Genomic DNA, 22,937 nt, shown 5'->3' with positions numbered 1-22,937 from the left:
AAACTCTCTAAGCCTAGAGGGGCAAGCGGTCCTAATCTGGTTGTGCAGAAATCAATTGACATTGATAAAAACGTGCATGTAAAAACTAGGGCTGTCAAAACAAGATGTTAATTTCGATTAGTTAAATACAGAAATAAAAACACGTTTTAAAAAGAACGCCCAGACCAATACTGTTTACATCAATCAATCTACTTTCTGCAGTAAGGAATTTCCGTTGCCCACCACCTTCAAGTCTGAAGTAGCACCTCAATGCAAAGCAATAATAATGCTAGCCGTAGACTTGTCAAAAGCTAAGTTGCTAGCGTTTTGCTGAGCCTACCCTATGACCGACTAACTAACCGACAAACTCCCTTAATAAATTGACTACATTTGTTGCACACTTGAAAAAGTATGTAGAAGGTGGTTACATTTACTTCCATTCCACTTTGTTCCTACTATTTAGTTTATTTTCTTGAACTGCTATTTCTTATCCTGGACTGCCACCTACTGGATAGAAAATGCAACAACCTAGTAATTATGTGAATAAAAATCTACACGTTTGAATGGCCAAAAAACCTGATAAATCATAGGTGGTAGGCCCTATTCCACACATTCCGCACCTTGGTGTTAGAGTAGCCTACTCTGCACATGTCATTGACAGTGAGTGGTAACTTCAATCATTTTCATTTATCATGCTAAAAATCTGACCCAAAGGGAAAATTATCATAAATTATCATACAGGTTGAACTCTAAAGTGTATAATGTTGGTTTGGCTGTTAATTGATTCACTCATCTGCCAAACTTGTTTTTAATAGCATAGCATAGCAAAAATGGATCCATGCGATTAATTTAGATTAGGGCTGTCAAAATAACTCATTAATTTCGATTAATTAATTTCAGAAAAAATAACTGATTAAAAAAATTAGTGCAGATTAATCGATTTATATGACCTCTGACCCCGAGCTGTTCTAGTCAGTAAAAATTAAAAAAGAAAACGTGCTGCCTGAATCATTGATTGGAACATTTACTTTTAAAAAACGCCCTGATGGTGTTGATAAAAAAATAAAGTGTTGAAAATAAAGTCCTCTGCAATGTCTGCAGCAAGGAATTTGCATATCACTGGAGTTTATCAACTCTATAGTCACACATCAATGCAAAGAAATAAGTGTTGACATTGAGGGAGTGTTCATTTATTTTATTGTGTCCCCTAGGTTATATCTGTGGCCTGAAATGTCTTGTATCTTTGAAAAAAACTTCTTCGAAGCACTTTTGAATTTATTTCCTCAGCATATTAGGTCATATCATAGATTATTATGGCAATTATTTGAACAATGAAAATAATAATAAAAAGAGTCTTTAAACTTGTCACTAATGTCACTAATGCTGATTATTCAATAATTCATTTGAATTTAAATATTTAAAATACTTTCACAGCAAAAATTATATATCGATTAATTTAGATTAATTAATCACAGAGTATGTAATTAATTAGATTTTTTATCGATTGACAGCCTAGTAAAAAACATGTAAATGTGGTAAATGTAGCATGACTTCAACTGGACTGCATGCATCCATACACTCCCCCCACCACCACAAAGGCCCATATATTCAATTAGATCAAAGACATCACATTATGCTCATGGAACTGTTGATATGTAGGCTAGTGGTTGCATTGCGGCCTGAGCCCATTATAAAAACAATATTTTACAGTAGTCAAATATAGACCTACAATTATAGGCTACCTAAAATTCCTACACCATCATGGTTCATGATCATTTATTTTTCGAGGGTGTAATTTCTCCATCTTCTGTTGGTATGTGATTAGGCCACCCACCCCTGCCCTGTACCCGAATCCAGCCAGAAATATTTACAGTAGCCTACTCTAAGGTCGCATAAGGAATGACGTTTTTCAAGGTATTTTAAAGAACTTGATATGTTGGCCAGACCTAATTACATGCATGTAGCCCGATGTAGTCTTAAGTATTTTAAACACTTGATTTAGCCGAGATATTTTGAAGAGGTGACTATGCTACTGGGAAGATATGAGTCACAGTTTGTTTCTCCCTATTCAAACTTTGGTTAAATAATTTCACCTTAAATAAATAAAGCAAACTGAGGACAGACGGGGCAGCATCGTGTCCACCCACCAATAAAACTACAACTCCAAGAGCGCTTGTCAGTGAAAGCGGAAGTTGAGAGAAAGAGATTGGCGCTGAACTATCCGGGCATCTTAGTCCTTCTTCCTTTCGCGCCGGTAGCTGGAGAACCGCGCGTCCATGTGCGCATTGCCTGGGATTTCATAGATCGTATAAGCTACTGAATCCGATCCACAGCACAGCCTTTAATATGGATCCTAACTCCCTGATTGAGGCCCTACGGGGCACTATGGACCCCAACCTCCGTGAAGCAGCGGAGAGGCAGCTGAATGAGGTAAAATCGCGAGATGGTGGCCCTTGCTAAAAGCAGGCCTCCAGCACCACAGCAGGACGGCATGGAGCCTGTATTCGCGTTATTGGCGCAGCTTCCTCCAAATGTCAAGCCTTGACTTGTCAGTTAGCCTCTTTAATGACCAACATATACTTTATTACGCATGTATTTGCATTTGATGTTGTAACTTTACACCTGCATATGGAAACAATCGGACCATGTCAGAGGCTATGAATCCATTCTCCCTTCAACCCATGTCCGCTAGCCAGCTAACGTTACTGTTTTCAAACGTGGAGTTTAGCATTTGCTACGTAGCTAGCTTGATACGTAGCAGGAAATCTGACATCCAGCACACTGAAGTCGCTCATCGAGCGTAATGTCGTAATATTCCCATTACATTTCACATCAGATCAGAACACTGTGCTAACGGACTTGTAATTTCACAGTTTGTTGGCGATTGGGTTTATAAACCGAATGTTTAATTATTGACTCTTCCATCTCGTTAGCATAGCCTGCTAAAGGGCTAATGTTAGCCAGAGGTTTTACGTGTTGGAAACGCGAACAAGTTAGCTGACCGCTGTCTTCACGTGTCATGTGCTTAATGCGGTAACGTTAATGTTTGTCACACATCGGCGGGTCTGGAATGTACCCTCTATACATGGTTTATTTGCTCTCGCACTGTAGTTAGTTACCGACGCAGTCCGTGATGACTGTCATCAATAACATTAAATGTTATGTGGTTAGAGCTTCTACCCAGTCAACATTTTGTTTATGTAGACAATTCCTAACCAGATACATTGATGTCCAACTTGAAGTTAGCTGAGCTATCTTGGCCACTAATTTTAGAAAAGGCATGGGATCAAACCGGACCACTGGCGTTGACCGGGCTATAGTGATGCATGTCTGTCGGTAACGTTGATTGAAACGAACCGGTTCTACTGTCCAGTTTATTTGGTCTTTCCGGGAATGATGCGGAGAATTAGTCAGCATGTGTAGACATCCGTCATGCGCGTGCCAGATGGAATTCGGTGACACCGGGGGGCTTTCCGCGCGCTCAGATCGCCCTCTGACCTTTGCGATGGGGGTCATGGGATGCAGAGCGCGCGCGTTTTGTAAAAGTGCTACAGATGTGAAATAATTTATTGTCTGATATAAAGGGGATGGAATGCGGACAGCGTCCCGGTGCGGACAATGGTCGTTGAACGCGCTCGACCTCAGCGTGTAACGAATTGACCGTCACTAACTCTGATTGATAAACGTTATCGATCCTTTGCGATATCACACGTTAGGAAAGTACTAGCGATTTTGTGTAACTAAAACCGATGATTTGTTTTGGGGGCTGGGAAACAGAAAGTGTAATAATAATGTCAGTTGTCATTTCTCATCAATAATTCTCCTGTTCTCTGATGACAGTCCACATTTGGGAAATGGATATGAGCTTTATCCATGGGGATCTTAGTTTGTGTATTGCCATGGGGATCCGAGTTTGTGTGTTGAGTAGAGCTGTGAGGGTGATTAGGTTTTATTATCATTATGATTATTTGAATTTCCTCTTGGAGATCAATAAGGTATCTATCTATTTATCTATCTATCTATTTATCTATCTATTTTTTTTAGGTGTGTATGAGTGAGATGAAAAGTGTGTGATTGAGTGAGTGACAGAGAGATGAGTCACGTCATGAGCTAAGTTCAGCTGTGTGTCTGTCTGTGCATCGTACTTTCATAAATCATGCAACACATTCTACCTTGTCTGTGGACATTGTTATTTGCAAAGCCAGTGCTGGGTAAACAAATAGAGTGTGCGACAGAGGGAAAGTTCTTTGGTGTTGCTTTAAACCAGTACAAGTGTGTGAGAGTGTGACTGGGACAATGAAGCAGGACTGTTGTGACACACACACACACACCTGTGTGAGCAACATTGTTTTGACACACACACACTCATTCCCTGTTTCATGGCTTCAGGGTCATTGGGCTATTTTTGCATTTACCATTTTCAGTACTGTCACCAAAGACACACACTCAGTGTTCCATCACTTTTGGTGTTCTACTACTAGCGTGTGTTCTACTAGCGTGTGTTCTACTAGCGTGTGTGTGTGTTCTTCTAGCGTGTGTTCTACTAGCGTGTGTGTGTGTTCTTCTAGCGTGTGTTCTACTTCTACTGTGTGTGTTCTTCTAGCGTGTGTTCTACTAGCGTGTGTGTGTGTTCTACTAGCGTGTGTTCTACTAGCGTGTGTGTGTGTTCTTCTAGCGTGTGTTCTCTCTGCGCCTCAGACGTGGGAAACTTGCTCTACCTGTTCAGCTACTTGGGAACAACAATAAGATGTTCCACACACACCACATAGTGTAACACTCACACACATACTGTAACACACACACCCCCCCCCAACACACACACCAGCTTTAGTTCATTAATGAGAAATTGTACAATTCTGTACACTGAAGTAGATAGGCCTCACATTCATCTCATCTTTCCTAACGATCCGCTAGCTGCCTGCCTGCCCCATAAGCAGGCCGTCAAAAAAACGCGTCTCTGTAGGCAGCCTAGGCTCCGAGATCTGTACACAAAAACAATTGCTTCCAACAAGTGTTGGCAACCACTCAAAGGCAAAATAAACCATTTCAACCAATAACAGACGAGATGCGCGTTTAGGAGAGTTTCAATTGCAGGGGAGGGAGGGGGAGGGAGTAGCGAGCTAGCTCTCTGTTTTGTTTGAACGTCAGCAGAAGTGACGTATCCCGCAAACTGTAAACAGAGTCTATCTGCGGAAAACACCATTCTATACGTTTTCAGACATAGCTTGATTTTCACCTAGCTAAGGCCATCCTTAAAAATATTTTTGTTTGCAGTAACAGCCAAAAAAATAAAAATGGGTCGGTGGGTAGGTCAATATTTTTTTTTTCAAGATTCAAAGTAAAAAAAAAAAAGTACAATTTTGGTCATGGTGATTACGTAGGAATGAATTTACACAAATGTGCATATCGTGACGTAACTGACTGGGTCTTCAACCCGTGCCTTCAGGCGCACCATTACAAACCTGATTCTGATGCAGGTTATATAGACCAGCCTTTCTCAAACTTCTTTGACCTGAGGCCCGGTCATGGCAGACTTTTGGGTCATAGGGCTCATCTACATGTACCCAGAAAGAAGGCTACAATAGCTCTTAGCCACGTTATATTGAAATTTGACTATACAATACTCAATGCTATACAGTGTACTATACAGTCTCTGCTCTGTTTCTAAGGAAGTTCCAAAAACAACGTCGTTCTATCAAGTTTAGTTAAATAAATAAATAGCCTTCCAACAGGTTGAAGCGGAGCTTTGATACCAACGTTATCGATTAGTTTCAGTTTCTCTCGCGCAGGTAGCGCCTGAATGAATGCTCATACCACCACTTAATTGTAGGGCTCCATGTTTAATGACATCGATAGCAGAAACGTTTGTTTTCTTTTTCGTCGATCAGGGTTTCTTGATCAACTGCGCAGCAAATTATCAGATGAAGCACCGGGCCTAATTTCCTCCGCGACTCCAGCGGACCAGCAGTCTCCATGTTCTTGGACCCATATTTTTGAAAATGCTGAATAGACCACAACCAATTTCAATACTCCGACCACGGTCACCCCGTTAGACTAGGGGAGGAGGGATGAGAAAAAGATCTGGCCACAGTTCTTCCAGAACCGTGCCAAGTAAAAGCGTTATCAGTTTGTGTGAATGAAGCGAAGCGTAGGCCATAGTGTGACATCGTAAAACCAATGGTGTAGAGATGGCGCAAGTGAGCCACGCCAAAGTGAGCCACGCGTTTGCATGTAGGCAATTTATATTCACAATACTTGGGCCTACTAAAAGAAATATTATTTTATTGCATTTGTATTGGTTGTTTAGAGTAAAAAACAACAATGGAGGTTAGGTATTAACAAGTTTACAACCCGGCAAGTCGGTCGGGACTAAAGGGGAAAAAATAAATATTTGGGTTAGGTTCTAAATTGACAGGGCGGTCGGGTTCACGACAAACGAAAATATTTTTAAGGATGGCCTAAACATTTTTGTATACTAGAGACCAAGTAGGCTACATTGTTGGTACAATTTGTGGCACACACGATATGAATTTTATTTGCAATACAGTTGAGCCTTCTGGAGTTTCTTATAAAATGGCTGATGAACTATAAAATTGACTTTGAGTGTAAAGGTACTGTAAATCCTTTAATATAGGCCCGGGCCTTTATTTTACTCAAGTGCAACGCGGTCCAGGCCTTTATTGGAAGGAGATCAGAATTAGGGCCGGGCCTCTATTTGAGCAAAACAGACTACCAGTGGAATGAATAAAAACGAGATTTTGTGTCTATTTGAACTTATAAAATAGTAGGTTCATGTATTCAAAAAGTACAGTTACCATAACATGATTGTATGCATACAGAACATTAACAACAAATACTGCTAATTCAATCCCAGTGTAGAAATACGGGAACAAAAACATAGCAAACACAACGGTAGTGCATTGGAAACACTTAAAGCGTAACTTTCGCCAAAGTGCACTCTAGGGTGTTTTTGTGATTGTACCCGAGTCCAACTTTTGTTTAAAAGCATAATTACGTCCGAAGCGCCACAAGCTCGTCCACGTTGTCGTTTTCGGCCTTTAGAATGGGAATCATGGGGCCACTACTATTTTGATACATGATCGCGTCAAAATCGCTAAGAAGGCTTGACACAACATGAAACTTTGATCGAAGTATAATCAGTGTCTCTACACATGGACTCCAGCATTAAGCGTTTGTAGCCCCAGGCCAATAGGTGGGTGCTGCAGAAGCTGTGTGTGTGTGTGTGTGTGTGTGTGTGATCCTGTACAGGATCACACACACACATGTGTGTGTGTGTGTGTGATCCTGTGTGTGTGTGATCCTGTACTGTGTGTGTGTGTGTGATCCTGTACTGTGTGTGTGTGTGTGTGTGTGATCCTGTACTGTGTGTGTGTGTGTGTGTGTGTGATCCTGTACTGTGTGTGTGTGTGTGTGTGTGCACGTGACTTATCTATTGTGTTCTCTCCCCAGGGTCACTCGCAGATGAACTTTGTGTCCACACTCCTCCAGGTCACTATGTCCGATCAGCTGGACCTCCCTGTCAGACAAGCAGGTAATACACACACACACATACACACACACACACACACACACACACACACAAACACTTTTTTTTCTGTCGGTTGATCCGTGTAGCACTGCAACCCAGTAGTAGTAGTCTGCAGCCGTGGCCTACTGGTTAGCGCTTCGGACTTGTTACCGGAAGGTTGCCGGTTCAAACCCCGACCAGTAGGCACGGCTGAAGTGCCCTTGAGCAAGGCACCTAACCCCTCACTGCTCCCCGAGCGCCGCTGTTGTTGCAGGCAGCTCACTGCGTCGGGATTAGTGTGTGCTTCACCTCACTGTGTGTTCACTGTGTGCTGTGTGTTTCACTAATTCACGGATTGGGATAAATGCAGAGACCAAATTTCCCTCACGGATCAAAAGAGTGTATATACTTACATTACTTACTTAGTAATAATAATGGTTATGGTTATGGGACTTTGCATAATAATGTACACACTTTACACACAGCAAAATAATAACAATAACAGAAGGATGTAAAACAGCGGTCAGAGCGTTGTATCCATGGTGATGAGCCCCTGCACCCATATCTAAAAACCTAGTGCTCTGTGTTCGTGGTGACATCATTTAGAGATGTGCTGATTGGGCCTCATCCCTGCCTGTCTTAAGGGGGTTCTCAGATGAGTCATCTGATTGGTCAGTTGCCCCCTCAGCCCACTAGCGAGTCACCTTGGTCATCTGCGAGAGCAAGCCCTACCATGACCGCTACCACCTGTTCTAACTGTGTGTGCGTGTGTGTGTGTGTAGGTGTAATCTACCTGAAGAACATGGTGACTCAGTACTGGAGTGAGGGTGAGAACACTGAGACACCTGTCTGCACCATCCCTGAGGAGGACCGGCAGTTCATCAGAGACAACATCATAGAGGCCATCATCCACTCCCCAGAGAGGATACGGTACACACACACACACACACACCATAGAGGCCATCATCCACTCCCCAGAGAGGATACGGTACACACACACACACACACACACACACACACACACACCATAGAGGCCATCATCCACTCCCCAGAGAGGATACGGTACACACACACACCATAGAGGCCATCATCCACTCCCCAGAGAGGATACGGTACACACACACACACACACACACACACACACACACACACACACACACACACCATAGAGGCCATCATCCACTCCCCAGAGAGGATACGGTACACACACACACACACACACACACCAACTAACTGGACTGGTTAGCACTCTGGACTTGTAACCGGAGGGTTGCCGGTTCGAGCCCTGACCAGTGGGCCACGGCTGAAGTGCCCTTGAGCAAGGCACCTAACCCCTCACTGCTCCCCGGCGCCCGCCCGTTATAGCAGGCAGCTCACTTTCTTTGCCCGGATTATTATGTGTGCTTCACCTCACTGTGTGTTCACTGTGTGCTGAGTGTGTTTCACTAATTCACGATTAGGATAAATGCAGAGACCAAATTTCCCTCACGGGATCAAAAAAGTATATATACTTATACTTATACTTACCAACCAACCAACCATAGAGGCCATCATCCACTCCCCAGAGAGGATACGGTATACACACACACACACCAACCAACCATAGAGGCCATCATCCATTCTTCAGAGAGTATATGGTACACACAGACACCAACCATAGAGGCCATCATCCATTCTTCAGAGAGTATATGGTACACACAGACACACACCATAGACGCCATTATCCATTCTTCACAGAGTAGAGGGTAGAGCAGGGGAGGGCAAACATTTTAGCTCAAGGGCCACATTGGGTTTTGAAAACTGGCCGGCGGGCCGCACAACAACCCACACCCTCCCCCCACGACACACACATTAAAAAAATACATTTTTTATAGCCTATAATTTAGTATGCAAAGTATTTGTTTTAAAATACTGCTAATTTGTTTTAAAAATACTGCTAATTCTATGCTGTTTAACAAATGTATAAATTGTGCACTGTCGCTTTAATTCACGTTTATTTCTCAATGATCTTCTGCCTGCTCCGCTATGGCTAGTGCTGTACCTACGACTGGGCCCTCTCACAGTTTTTAAATGGTCAGTAGTGGGAACTACTGTTGCCTTCATGATTTCCTTTTAAAACTTTCTTATAAGAAGGAGATATCAATTATCAACAATGACAAGCCAGCTGGAGCCTGCGGCTCTCTCTCCCTCTCGTGAGTGCAGACGCGTTCCAAATTAAATGGATTGCATAATGTTAACGTTAGATCTGCTGCAAAGGAGATAACTAAGAGTTAACTTAGTTTAACATGATGTTATCTCTATTTAACATGATGTTTTGACATTGACATTGTAAACGTTATCTAAGGAGACTGAAAAGCAGTTTGCAGTAAAGCTAACCAACGTCGTCTCTATCGCAGGAAAAAAATAGCGAGCAGCCTGATAACTAAATGAAATGCTCGGCGAGCCGGATGAAAGTGCTTGGCGGGCCGGATCCGGCCCGCGGGCCGCAGTTTGCCCACCCCTGGGGTAGAGGGTCACACACTGTTACCATTGTAGAATCGACATGAGTCCAGAAGTTGTTGCTCGTGAGTACTTCATAGTCTTTAGGACGAGCCTCTAGTTTAACTGAGCTTGTGTGTCTGTGCGTGCGTGTGTGCGTGCTGCAGGGTCCAGCTCACCACCTGCATCCACCACATGATCAAGCAGGACTACCCTGGGAAGTGGACCGCAATCGTGGACAAGATCGCTTTCTACCTGCAGTCCGACAACAGCAGCGCCTGGCTCGGGATCCTGCTCTGTCTCTACCAGCTGGTCAAGAACTACGAGTGAGTGTACACACACACACACACACACACACACACACACACTCACACACACACTCAGGGTCTCGTAGGATTCCTCCACTGTCAGTATGATAAGCAGCCTGTAGTGATCTTATACACATCCATTCATTGTTTCGAATACGTGGCAGGGCGCCAGACAAAATCAAAACCGCCACACATTAATGTTCTATGTTGTACTATTTAAATTAAAGATCAGATCAAATCCTTTCATTGAGCTGCACTTTTTACGCACGCAGCCTTTCCTTGCCCCGCCCCGCTCTCTCGTAACGAGCCCGCTGCCCCTCTGCATGTGCATTTAACACAAAATATTCACGATTGTTGAAGGATTGTTGTTGCCACATAGAAGCATTGCATAGCTGACAGCGGGCTAAATTGCTATTAAATCCGCTTAGCATCGTGACCATGCTGCGCACATTTGTTCAAAACTGCTGCATTCAAGTTAACTCTGCTAAGTGTCATAGTTTAGTCTCCTCAATGTAGGCCTACTAAGTTATGCACTCAAGCAGTATCTCAAAGCTAACGTTAGAGTCCTGTTTGGATGTCGAGTTTAGCATGCTTACTTATAGCTGCTTGTCAATGTTGTTACATCATTTTATTGACTCTGACACTGAATGTTTGCAAAATTCCAATGTAAATGGAAAAGTGTTTTCCAAGACTCAAAAGTTCACAAATTGAATCCAATTCTGTCATTGCCATCTGCCATTGAACCAACAAAGAAAATGCAAAAATAGACACTTTTGTGTAATTGTTCCATATTTTGTGTAGTCATTCTATATCAGAACCCCTGTGTTTCCTAGAGACCAGGATTATGCTTCTACACCAAGAGGTTGCCACACAGTAAGCCTTTTAATGCATTATGGGTAACCAGAAGTCCTAGGGGGAGTTTCCATAGGGCATTTTACAAAACGCATGAGCATACCTTGGCAAATAATGGTCTAAAGTAATCATATTTCAACCAATATTTATCTACTTTAAGATACAGATTCACAAGACCTGGTACCTCAGTTGTGTTTCCCAGACAAAATAAATGACCAAGAGGGCCGAATGTGGTCATTTCCAGAGATGTACAAAACCGCCTAAAAAAAAAAAAAAAAACTATCATTCTACCCTTTGCCATTCTCTGACAGTTCATCACACAGTCAATCTATTGGTACCAAAATAATCTGCAAGGCCTCTGCTTTCAAAAGAGTTCAAGCTCTTGAATATAAGTGAAAGTATGTGGAAACGGGGCCATTGTTCATAGGCGGTGTGCATTGTTTCCCACAGAATTGAATTCTATTTGTGGTGGTAGGTTTGCAGAATTAACTCGAATGCAACAGTTTTTAACAAATTAGTGCAGCCCGGTTATGATTCTAACCAGATTTAAGCACAATTTAGTACAATCATTGTGTGGTGGTCAATGTTGATATTGTGGTGGGCCGCCACAAATAAGTCAATGTATGGGAAACACTGGCGGTGTGCAATTTCGAGCAAAAATACCAAATAGGAGTGTAAGTGTAAAGATTTAAAACCCATGTAGGGGTTCGCTTATCGATGCACTTGCATCTTTAATGTTCAAATTGGTTACCAGTATGTACTGGTGAATCTTTACACCCTTACCCAGGTATGCCAGTGCCATTTGCACAGCAGGTTTGACCGCTGATGCTTGATTAAACTATTGAGCCCCCCAGTGAACTCTGCCCAGTACCTAGGGTGTTGGTATCAGAGTCATGAGACACCACATCTGCCAGTAGGCTGTACTTCGGCTCGTTGCAGCTCAAGAAGCATTGCCATAAGAAGCTCATTAGGCCTGCTTTAATGTCAAGGTGTGTGTGTGTGTGTGCAGGTATGAGAAGCTTAGGTGTGTGTGTGCAGGTATAAGAAGCTCCTTAGGGCTGCTTTAATGTCAAGGTGTGTGTGTGTGTGCAGGTATAAGAAGCTCAGGTGTGTGTGTGTGTGTGCGCAGCTATAAGATGCTCAGGTGAGTGTGTGCAGGTATAAGATGCTCAGGTGTGTGTGTTCAGGTATAAGAAGCTCAGGTGTGTGTGTGTGTACAGGTGTAAGGGCTGCTTTAATGCTCAGGTGTGTGTGTGTGTGTGCAGGTATAAGATGCTCAGGTGTGTGTGTGTGTGTGTGTGTGTTGTGTTGCACGGTGTATCGATGCTGAAAAGGTGTCACGATGCCTTCACGCAAAAAACGATACGATTTCCGACGTTTCCGACGGTTCTCTGGGATTAAGCGAACCTTCCTTCATCAATGAATTTTGACGAGACATAACGAGCTGTAATCATAGGGTGCTAACGTGATGAAAGCGCAATGTTCACGCCAGAATAACATTACCATAACTTATAAACAATCTATTTCATGTTCGGTCAGTACTACTGGTAATATTTGTCATGGCATGTAGACTGCAATTTGTTTAATAATTATTGCCCAGATGTAGGATAGGCTACCCGGAATGCGCTAATTAAAGCCCACAGCATATAATGCCACCAAAGCGTGTTGAGTCCTAATAATAATAGCGGCTTATTGTTACGTGGTAGCAAATCATGTTATCAAAGAAATAGACGTAATGTAGGAATGCACACAGATATATTGCAACAGGTAATGGTGTAGGCCTACAGTATCTGACGAAGACCTGAGTGGTTGGAACGTCATTACTTGTACACTGGGCTTAAAAAGAAGACTATTCTCACATTTTTCCCTTTGCAACTGTCAAAGAAATCCCATGAACACGGGAAGGCCTAGGGTAGCCTATACTGTACATCAGATGGCCTAAAGATTAGGCCCCTCTGCATAGCATTCAGTGATTTGCATGCAGATTTTTTCAACAATGACCTTGATCTAGCCTAGTTTGGCTACTTTATTGGCAAAACACAACACGATGTAAATGAACTATAACAAAAAATAAAGGACTTAATCAGATAAAGTAGGCCTACTATTTTACTGACTATAAAAATAATAATTATGTAGGAAGTTTAGAACCCAGAATTGACCTGCACACTACAAAAGTGCACCGAATTCAACACAAATGACTCAATACACTTGGAGGTATGAGTCCTTTCTTTTCCAGATATCTTAGGATTTCGCCGTAGTATCGTTTCAGTATCGAGCATCGTGATATTTATGGCAGGTATCGTATCGAAGTCATAATTTTGGTATCGTGACAACACTAGTGTGTGTGTGTGTGTGTGTGTGCAGGTATAAGGGCTGCTTTAATGCTCAGGTATGTGTGTGTGTGCAGGATGCTCAGGTATGTGTGTGTGCAGGTATAAGATGCTCAGGTGTGTGTGTGTGTGCAGGGATAAGGGCTGCTTTAATGCTCAGGTGTGTGTGTGCAGGTATAAGATGCTCAGGTGTGTGTGTGTGTGCAGGTATAAGATGCTCAGGTGTGTGTGTGTGTGCGTGCGTGTGCGCGCAAGTATAATATGCTCAGGTGTGTGTGTGCAGGTATAATATGCTCAGGTGTGTGTGTGTGTGTGTGCAGGTATAATATGCCCAGGTGTGTGTGTGTGTGCAGGTAAAAGATGCTCAGGTGTGTGTGTGTACAGGTATAAGATGCTCAGGTGTGTGTGTGTGTGTGTGTGTGCAGGTATAAGAAGCCGGAGGAGCGGCAGCCCCTGGTGGCGGCGATGCAGATCTTCATGCCGATGCTGAGGGAGCGTTTCATCCAGCTGCTCCCAGATGCCTCCAGCGACTCTGTCCTCATCCAGAAACAGATCTTCAAGATCCTCTACGCCCTCTTCCAGGTACGGACACACACTGGGAGTGTGTAGTAAAGTATCGGCTCTGGAGTTTATTAACAGACTGTATGTTTTCTAATCTTTCTCTCATTCTGTGTGTGTGTAGTATAACTTGCCTCTGGAGCTCATTAATAGACAGACTCTGACCGATTGGATGGAGATTCTGAAGACGGTGGTGGACAGAGACGTTCCTCCAGTAAGCAAACCTCTCAATCCCTCACTTCCTAGATCTCTCTGTCTTTAGATCTGTCTGGACCTCTCTTGCTTGTTTCCAGATCTCTCTAATTCTCTTGCTCTCTAGATTTCTCTCTGCTTTCTAGATCCCCCTCTGTTCTCTAGATTGCTCTCTCCATCTCACTAGCTCTCTACAGCTCGCAATAGATCTCTCTCCATCTGATCTGTCGCTGTCCAGATTTCACTCGTTCTCTAGATCTTTTACTCACTGTCTACATTTCTCTGGCACGTTCTCCCTCCTTCCTCTCTGACTGTGTGTGTGTGTGTGCAGGAGACGCTCCAGGTTGACGAGGAGGAGAGGCAGGAGCTGCCCTGGTGGAAGTGTAAGAAGTGGGCTCTGCACATCCTGGCCCGCCTGTTTGAGAGGTAAACATCTAGCTCTCCTCTGTCCTCTCTTCTCCTCTCTCCTCCTCCTCCTCTTTCTCCTCTTCTCCTCCTGTCCTGTCCTCTCCTCCTCCTCTCTTCTCCTCTTCCTCCTCTCTTCTCCTCCTCCTCTCCTCCTTTTTCTTCTCCTCCTGTCCTCTCTTCTCCTCCTCCTCCTCCTTTCCTCTCCTCCTCCTCTTCTCTGTCCTCTTCTCCTCCTGTCCTTTTCTCCTCCTCTCCTCTTCTCCTCTCCTCCTCCTCTCTTCTCATCCTCCTGTCTTATCCTCCTCCTGTCCTCTTTTCTCCACCTCTCTTCTTTCAACCCCATCCTCTCCTCTCTGGACCACCATTATGAGTACACACACATTGCTCCTCTCCTCTCTTCTCATCCTTTCATCCTCTCTTCCTCTGTTGCTCCCTGTAGCATGGCTGATTTGTTGTTTGTTGCCATAGGTACGGTAGCCCTGGAAACACCACCAAAGAGTATGCTGAGTTTGCAGAGCTCTTCCTGAAGGGCTACGCAGTAGCCGCACAGCAGGTCTGTCTGTCTGTCTGTCTGTAGGTCCTGTTGAAGGTGCTGTACCAGTATAAAGAGCAGCACTATGTAATGATAATGTATTTCTGTGTGTGTGTGTGTAGGTCCTGTTGAAGGTGCTGTACCAGTATAAAGAGCAGCACTATGTGGCTCCACGTGTTCTGCAACAGACACTCAACTACATCAACCAGGGCATTGCTCACGCTGTTACCTGGAAAAACCTCAAGCCTCACATCCAGGTAAACACACACACTTAAATTTCCCCTTGGGGATCAATAAAGTATCTATCTATCTCTTACACGTTTGGAACAGCAGTGGTTTGGAAGTGGTTGGGACAGACCCCAACATGGCCATGTGCCTCTAGTGTTCCCCTGCAGGAACACCTGGACATCTTTAGGTGCAGGAACACCTGGACATCTTTAGGTGCAGGAACACCTGGACATCTTTAGGTGCAGGAACACCTGGACATCTTTAGGTGCAGGAACACCTGGACATCTTTAGGTTCTGCTGTAGGAACACCTGGACATCTTTAGGTTCTGCTGTAGGAACACCTGGACATCTTTAGGTTCCGCTGCAGGAACACCTGGACATCTTTAGGTTCCGCTACAGGAACACCTGGACATCTTTAGGTGACAGAGATCCTGAAGAGGATCTAATGAACCACATTTTTTATTTCTATCTTTGTTTGTTTGCATCCCTGTGTGTTCCGGGGGAGAGATGAGGCCCTACTTCTGACCGGTGCTTCTCTTCGGCGCTGCACTAGTGCTTTATAATGCTTTATAGTGCTGCACTAGTGCTTTATAGTGCTGCACTAGTGCTTTATAGTGCTGCACTAGTGCTTTATTGGCCAAGTGGAAGACGAGATAGTGTTCCGCACCAGATGTTGGGTGTCCCAGGTTACAGAGTGTTCCGTACCAGATGTTGGGGGTCCCAGGTTACAGAGTGTTCCGTACCAGATGTTGGGGGTCCCAGGTTACAGAATGTTCCGCACCAGTTGTTGGGGGTCCCAAGTTAGAGTGTTCCGCACCAGATGTTGGGGGTCCCAGGTTACAGAGTGTTCTGCACCAGATGTTGGGGGTCCCAGGTTACAGAGTGTTCCGTACCAGATGTTGGGGGTCCCATAGCCTAGCGGCAGCAAATGTAATTGGCAGCCACAGGGTAGTCCAGCAACTCTCCATCTTCTATCAGGCCAATCGCATTGTCTATAGAGTCAGCGACGGTTCCGCCTGAATTTCCTGCTACTAAAACAAAGAAGATGGATGCTGCTGCTGGCGAACAGCGGTCTTTGAATCGCAACTCGAGTTAAGCTTTTTTAAATTGGCAAAATTGGTGTGTGTGTGTGTGTGTGTGTGTGTTCCAGGGCATCATCCAGGACGTGGTGTTCCCCCTCATGTGCTACACAGACAGCGACGAGGAGCTCTGGCAGGAGGACCCCTACGAGTACATCCGCATGAAGTTTGGTACGAACACACACACACACACAGAACCCCTACAAGTACATCCGCATGAAGTTTGGTACGAACACACACACACACACACAGGACCCCTACGAGTACATCCGCATGAAGTTTGGTACGAACACACACACACACACACAGGACCCCTACGAGTACATCCGCATGAAGTTTGGTACAAACACACATTCACACACACACACAGGGCCCCTACGAGTACATCCGCATGATATTTGGTACGAATACACACACACACACACACACACACACACACACACACACACACCAGACATCCACTCATTAGCCCGTTAAGGATGAGTTGAGGAGTGGTGAAGTGCAACTTTGTTTACCTTTGTGTTTGTTAACCTTTGTGTTGGTTTGTTTCCCTTTGTGTTTGTTGGTCTCAGATGTGTTTGAGGACTTCATCTCCCCCACTACAGCAGCACAGACACTGCTCTTCACCGCCTGCAACAAGAGGAAGGAGGTGTGTGTGTGTGTGTGTGATTGTGGGGGGATGTTTGGGTGAACAAATTGTGTGAAACTGTGGGCCATGGATCAAACTGTAAGTGTGTGTGTGTGTGTGTAGGTGCTTCAGAAGACGATGGGCTTCTGTTATCAGATCCTGACTGATCCCGCCTCAGACCCCCGCAAGAAGGATGGAGCTCTACACATGATCGGCTCTCTGGCCGAGATCCTCCTCAAGGTGCGCACACACACGCGCGCACACACACCGATCAGCTCTCTGGCCGAGATCCACACACTCAGACCACACACATACTACTAGTCTGGGGCACATAGTTGCTAAGTCAATGCAATTTCCCATTGCCAACCAGGTTAGCAACTGTGGTTTTGGGAAACGCAGGCTCTCCCTCCCTCCCTTTAAACTCTTAAATGTTTCTACCCTCTCAATACGAACCTCCAGTTTTGGTCTGCTGTTAGATTTAACTTGAGGTCATTGTTGAAGAGGTAGTTTACTACGATTGTTTTGTACTAACAATTCCAAATCTCTACCGTCCAAAATGGCACTTGTTAACATGATCTGATCTCAACAAAACTCAAACTTGCACGTAATCAAAAGACTGAGTGGGATGGCTTTCCTCTCGAAGTAAGTCTCGATAATTTGATTGGTTGATTATCTTTTTATTTTCACGTTGCTTTAGTGATGAGGATTCCAACTCGGGCTGGGTGCCACTTGGAGACAACGGGAGTGTAATACTGTGTTTCACTACATAGCATTTATGGGGGCGCTGTTTCACTCATCGCAAAATACTAAATGAAAATGGGAGAAGACGGCACAGCAAGAATGAACAAAACCATGGAACAATTAAATAGAATGTTTCATTTACAATAACAAAACCATGGAACAATTAAATAGAATGTTTCATTTACAATAACAAAACCATGGAACAATTAAATAGAATGTTTCATTTACAATAACAAAACCATGGAATGAGTAAATAGAATGTTTCATTTACAATAACAAAACCATGGAACAATTAAATAGAATGTTTCATTTACAATAACAAAACCATGGAACAATTAAATAGAACGTTTCATTTACAATAACAAAACCATGGAATGAGTAAATAGAATGTTTCATTTACAATAACAAAACCATGGAACAATTAAATAGAATGTTTCATTTACAATAACAAAACCATGGAACGTTTCATTTGCAATAGAGGATCGAAGTGTGACGTTCCATTTCCATGACGGCAGAATCACTGGATCTAAACAAACTGTCGAAGTGGCTTAAATAGCATTGAATGTAGACATGTGGCATCATTTCTAGCTAAAAAATTGTTTTAAATGTAGGCTATAGCCATTTAAACATGCTTTACCTGCTAGGCCGCAGCTTACCCACATAACACGGATTCCCTGGCAGGTGTAATATAAAGAAACCAAATTCCAGTGGATATTTCACGTCTTCTCAAAGACTGGCGGCTGTTAACTCATTCAATGCCAAGCTGTTTTCGGAAGCTTTGTCCTAGAGTGCCAGCAATCTAGACCATTGTTGATGATTTTTGTACAGCCACAGCATATTCTGTGTTATAGCTATGAACACATGCAATGGCTCGTTTGAAAGGTGAGACTTTAAGCTCTCAGTGGGTGCAAACCGTGTATTTCTGCACACCTCTGTTCCTGAGAAATCGCAAGCTAAACAGTGGCTAGTTTTCATCAAAATCGCTGGGGTTTTTTTTCTAGAAATGGAGATATAACGTCTTTCATGAAATATGAAGTGTTGCCTGTAAAGTTTCCGGGAAGTGACCTAGTGAGACTGCCACCTAGTGATAGACCCACGAAAATGGCCTGGTTTTGAGCTGACGTGCATGCGTCACTGATTCGACCCAAAGCAGCAACCGAGTTATGATAAAATGTCCAGATTGTGCGTTTTCATGAGTTTTCGATCGTCATATATTTCATTTCCATTCATCACAGAGTTCCCAAAATCACATATAAGGTGTGTTAGAGTGTCTAGTTTTGTAATTAAAAAAAAAAGCTAAAAACGTAATATTATGTTTTTGACACTCAACGCATGGGAAGGAAAAACGTAATATTACGTTTTTGGCACTCAATGAGTTAAGAGTGACGTTTTTTGCTTAAAAAATAAAGCTAAATATGTCTGTGAATTTAAGGATTTTAACCGCATGCTGCAGTTACATGCAGGTCTCTTTTACGGAGGAAACCCATGTTAAAATAAAACTCTGTAGTCACGAATTTGATTGTGTTGGTATGAATATATGTTGTAGTATGTGATTCCTGCAGTGTAAAGAAAATATACTAACATCTTAGAAACTTTGTAAAATTATTGAAATAGATTAAGAAAGCCACCGCTATGGTGATTTCAATGGTTAGGTTGATTTGTTTAGATCCAGTGAAATTGCTGCCGTGGCAACGCTACGTCATGGCTTCGGTACTCTATAACAAAACCATGGAACAATTAAATAGAATGTTTCCTTTACAATAACAAAACCATGGAACAATTAAATAGAATGTTTCCTTTACAATAACAAAACCATGGAACAATTAAATAGAATGTTTCCTTTACAATAACAAAACTATGGAACGATTAAATAGAATGTTTCATTTACAATAACAAAACCATGGAACGAATAAATAGAATGTTTCATTTACAATAACAAAACCATGGAACGATTAAATGGCGAGGGATTGTCGGACGAGATGGGGGAAGCCTCTCCCTCAGAGAAACACACACACACACACACACACACACAGTCTCTCTCCCTCAGAGAAACACAGTACTTACACACACACACTGTCTCTCTTTCTCTCTCCCTCTCCCTCCCTCAGAAAAAGGTCTATAAGGACCAGATGGAGTTCATGTTGCAGAACCACGTCTTCCCCCTATTCCGCAGCGAGCTGGGCTACATGAGAGCCAGGGTAAGACCTGTGTGTGTGTGTCAGGCCAGGGTAAGACCTGTGTCAAGTCAAGTCAGTTTTATTTGTATAGCGCATTTAACGTGCACAGAGTGCAACCCAAAGCGCTCCTGTGTGTGGGGGCTGTGTGTTTGTGTGTGTGTGGGGCCAGGGTAAGACCTGTGTGTGTGTGTGTGTCAGGCCAGGGTAAGACCTGTGTGTGTGTGTGTGGGCCTGTGTTTGTGTGTCGGGTCAGGGTAAGGCTGGGGGTTCATGGTAGGGTAAGGCCTGTGTGTGTGTGTGGCCCTTGTGTGTAAAATGTGAGGTAAAAAGAAATCTGTGTTTAGGCGCGCTGGGTGCTGCACTACTTCTGTGAGGTGAAGTTTAAGAGAGAGAGAGAGTGTGTGTGTTTAGGCGTGCTGGGTCCTGCACTACTTCTGTGAGGTGAAGTTTAAGAGAGAGTGTGTGTGTGTGTTTAGGCGTGCTGGGTCCTGCACTACTTCTGTGAGGTGAAGTTTAAGAGAGAGTGTGTGTGTGTGTGTGTGTGTGTAGGCGTGCTGGGTCCTGCACTACTTCTGTGAGGTGAAGTTTAAGAGAGTGTGTGTGTGTGTGTGTAGGCGTGCTGGGTCCTGCACTACTTCTGTGAGGTGAAGTTTAAGAGAGAGTGTGTGTGTGTGTGTGTGTAGGCGTGCTGGGTCCTGCACTACTTCTGTGAGGTGAAGTTTAAGAGGGAGTGTGTGTGTGTGTGTGTAGGCGTGCTGGGTCCTGCACTACTTCTGTGAGGTGAAGTTTAAGAGAGAGAGAGTGTGTGTGTGTGTGTGTGTGTGTGTGTGTAGGCGTGCTGGGTCCTGCACTACTTCTGTGAGGTGAAGTTTAAGAGGGAGTGTGTGTGTGTTTAGGCGTGCTGGGTCCTGCACTACTTCTGTGAGGTGAAGTTTAAGAGAGAGTGTGTGTGTGTGTAGGCGTGCTGGGTCCTGCACTACTTCTGTGAGGTGAAGTTTAAGAGTGACCAGAACCTGCAGACGGCCCTGGAGCTCACGCGACTCTGCCTCATCAACGACAACCAGATGCCCGTCAAGGTGGAGGCCGCCATTGCCCTGCAGGTCCTCATCAGCAACCAGGAGAAAGGTGTGTATGCACACACACACGCAGGATGACTAGGAGAAAGGTGTGTATGCACACACACATGCAGGATCACCCTGTGGCTCAGTGACCAGTCACGACTCCCACATACGCACAGACAATCAGTTGCCTGTTGCTGACCGTAACCTTAGAAGTGTTGTTCTGAACTTATCTCCGCATTGGTGTTATTTGTGGGTGGGATGGGTGTAATATGTACCATCCAATATACAGATAGCCTATGGGAATAATCCCAACTATTTAGGAAACGGATAGTCTATGGGAATAATGCCAACTATTTAATAATCCACTTGAAATCGACCTCCAGGAGGCATCTGCGTGACCACTTTCTACAGCCAGTATGTACTCATGCACTAATATGGCCAATATGTACTCATGCACTAATATGGGCCAATATGTACTCATGCACTAATATGGGCCAATATGTACTCATGCACTAATATGGGCCAATATGTATATGGACTAATATGGGCCAATATGTACTTATGGACTAATATGGCCAATATGTACTCATGCACTAACATGGGCCAATATGTACTCATGCACTAATATGGGTGGTCTTGGAGGACTGGGTGCACTAATATAGAAAACAAAATGACTTTTGGTGCGTGTGTGTAATATGTGTGTGTGTGTGTGTGTGCAGCTAAGGAGTACATCACGCCATTCATCCGGCCCGTGATGCAGGCACTGCTGCACATCGTCCGGGAGACGGAGACCGATGACCTCACCAGCGTCATCCAGAAGATGATCTGCGAGTACAGCGAGGAGGTGACCCCTATCGCCGTGGAGATGACCCAGCACCTGGCCATGACCTTTAACCAGGTCATCCAAACGGGCCCAGACGAGGAGGGAGGCGACGACAAGGCCGTCACAGCCATGGGCATCCTCAACACCATCGACACCCTGCTGAGTGTGGTGGAGGACCACAAGGAGGTACGTACACACACACACACACACACACACACACACACACACTGCCATCCTCAACACTGTGGTGGTGGACAAGGAGGCACACACATTCAGTTGCACACAAACTCACCTGTTCAAACAAACGTCCTGAAACAAGATTATAGTCTTTCTTCAACTTGTCTGAAATGCCATGTACACCGTCTTAACGTGTGTGTGTGTGTGTAGATCACACAGCAGCTGGAAGGCATCTGTCTTCAGGTGATTGGAACAGTCCTGCAACAGCACGTTCTAGGTAAGGCAGACACACACGCGCACACACACACACGTCTTAACAGGATGATTTAAATCAGATTTCCCCAGTAATGTAAGGTACTGGGGCGGGCTAATTTATGGGTGCAAGTGTAACTGTTTTTGCTTGTGCGCGCGTGTGTGTGTGTGTTTAGAGTTCTACGAGGAGATCCTCTCCCTGGCGCATTCTCTCACCTGCCAGCAGGTGTCGCCACAGATGTGGCAGCTCCTCCCACTCGTCTTCGAGGTCTTCCAGCAGGACGGCTTCGACTACTTCACAGGTACACACACAGACTGGAGCTCACACACTAGAGGGTGGATACCTGACAGTACCTCACGGGCTGGGTCGGGTTCAGACACACATTTATAAGTTGTACTGGGGTCGTGATCGGACACATATTTATAAATTCTACTGGAGTCAGGTTCAGACACATCGGCGCGATATGCCATTGGACGTTTTCCATTTAAAATAGCCTTTTATATTGGGTAGTTTCGGACCTGTTCTGCTTCATGAAGCAGTTTTCTGAGAATAAAATAAAATATAAAATAGTACCTAACAGCCTTCTTCCTATGTGCAAGATTTGT

At 44.1% G+C, this 22,937-nt stretch overlaps 1 protein-coding gene across 1 annotated transcript in view; it reads left to right on the top strand.

Annotated features, from left to right (window-relative positions):
• The first annotated feature begins 2,180 nt into the window (after positions 1-2,180).
• Positions 2,181-22,937, top strand: part of ipo7 (importin 7) — a 32,651-nt gene continuing 11,894 nt past the window's right edge. The window contains exons 1-17 of the mRNA XM_048230927.1: positions 2,181-2,409; positions 7,450-7,531; positions 8,290-8,437; positions 10,153-10,311; positions 13,901-14,057; positions 14,158-14,247; positions 14,557-14,651; positions 15,102-15,186; positions 15,288-15,422; positions 16,544-16,643; positions 17,045-17,121; positions 17,224-17,340; positions 19,950-20,039; positions 20,978-21,143; positions 21,799-22,088; positions 22,290-22,356; positions 22,508-22,633. Coding sequence (XP_048086884.1) covers positions 2,326-2,409; positions 7,450-7,531; positions 8,290-8,437; positions 10,153-10,311; positions 13,901-14,057; positions 14,158-14,247; positions 14,557-14,651; positions 15,102-15,186; positions 15,288-15,422; positions 16,544-16,643; positions 17,045-17,121; positions 17,224-17,340; positions 19,950-20,039; positions 20,978-21,143; positions 21,799-22,088; positions 22,290-22,356; positions 22,508-22,633 — 2,068 coding nt within the window. The 5' untranslated portion in view covers positions 2,181-2,325. The remainder of the gene's footprint in view (positions 2,410-7,449; positions 7,532-8,289; positions 8,438-10,152; positions 10,312-13,900; positions 14,058-14,157; positions 14,248-14,556; positions 14,652-15,101; positions 15,187-15,287; positions 15,423-16,543; positions 16,644-17,044; positions 17,122-17,223; positions 17,341-19,949; positions 20,040-20,977; positions 21,144-21,798; positions 22,089-22,289; positions 22,357-22,507; positions 22,634-22,937) is intronic.

This window comes from Alosa alosa, chromosome 21, assembly GCF_017589495.1.
Source record: "Alosa alosa isolate M-15738 ecotype Scorff River chromosome 21, AALO_Geno_1.1, whole genome shotgun sequence".
Classification (NCBI taxonomy): domain Eukaryota; kingdom Metazoa; phylum Chordata; class Actinopteri; order Clupeiformes; family Clupeidae; genus Alosa; species Alosa alosa.
This window is presented reverse-complemented; position numbering and strand designations above follow the sequence as displayed.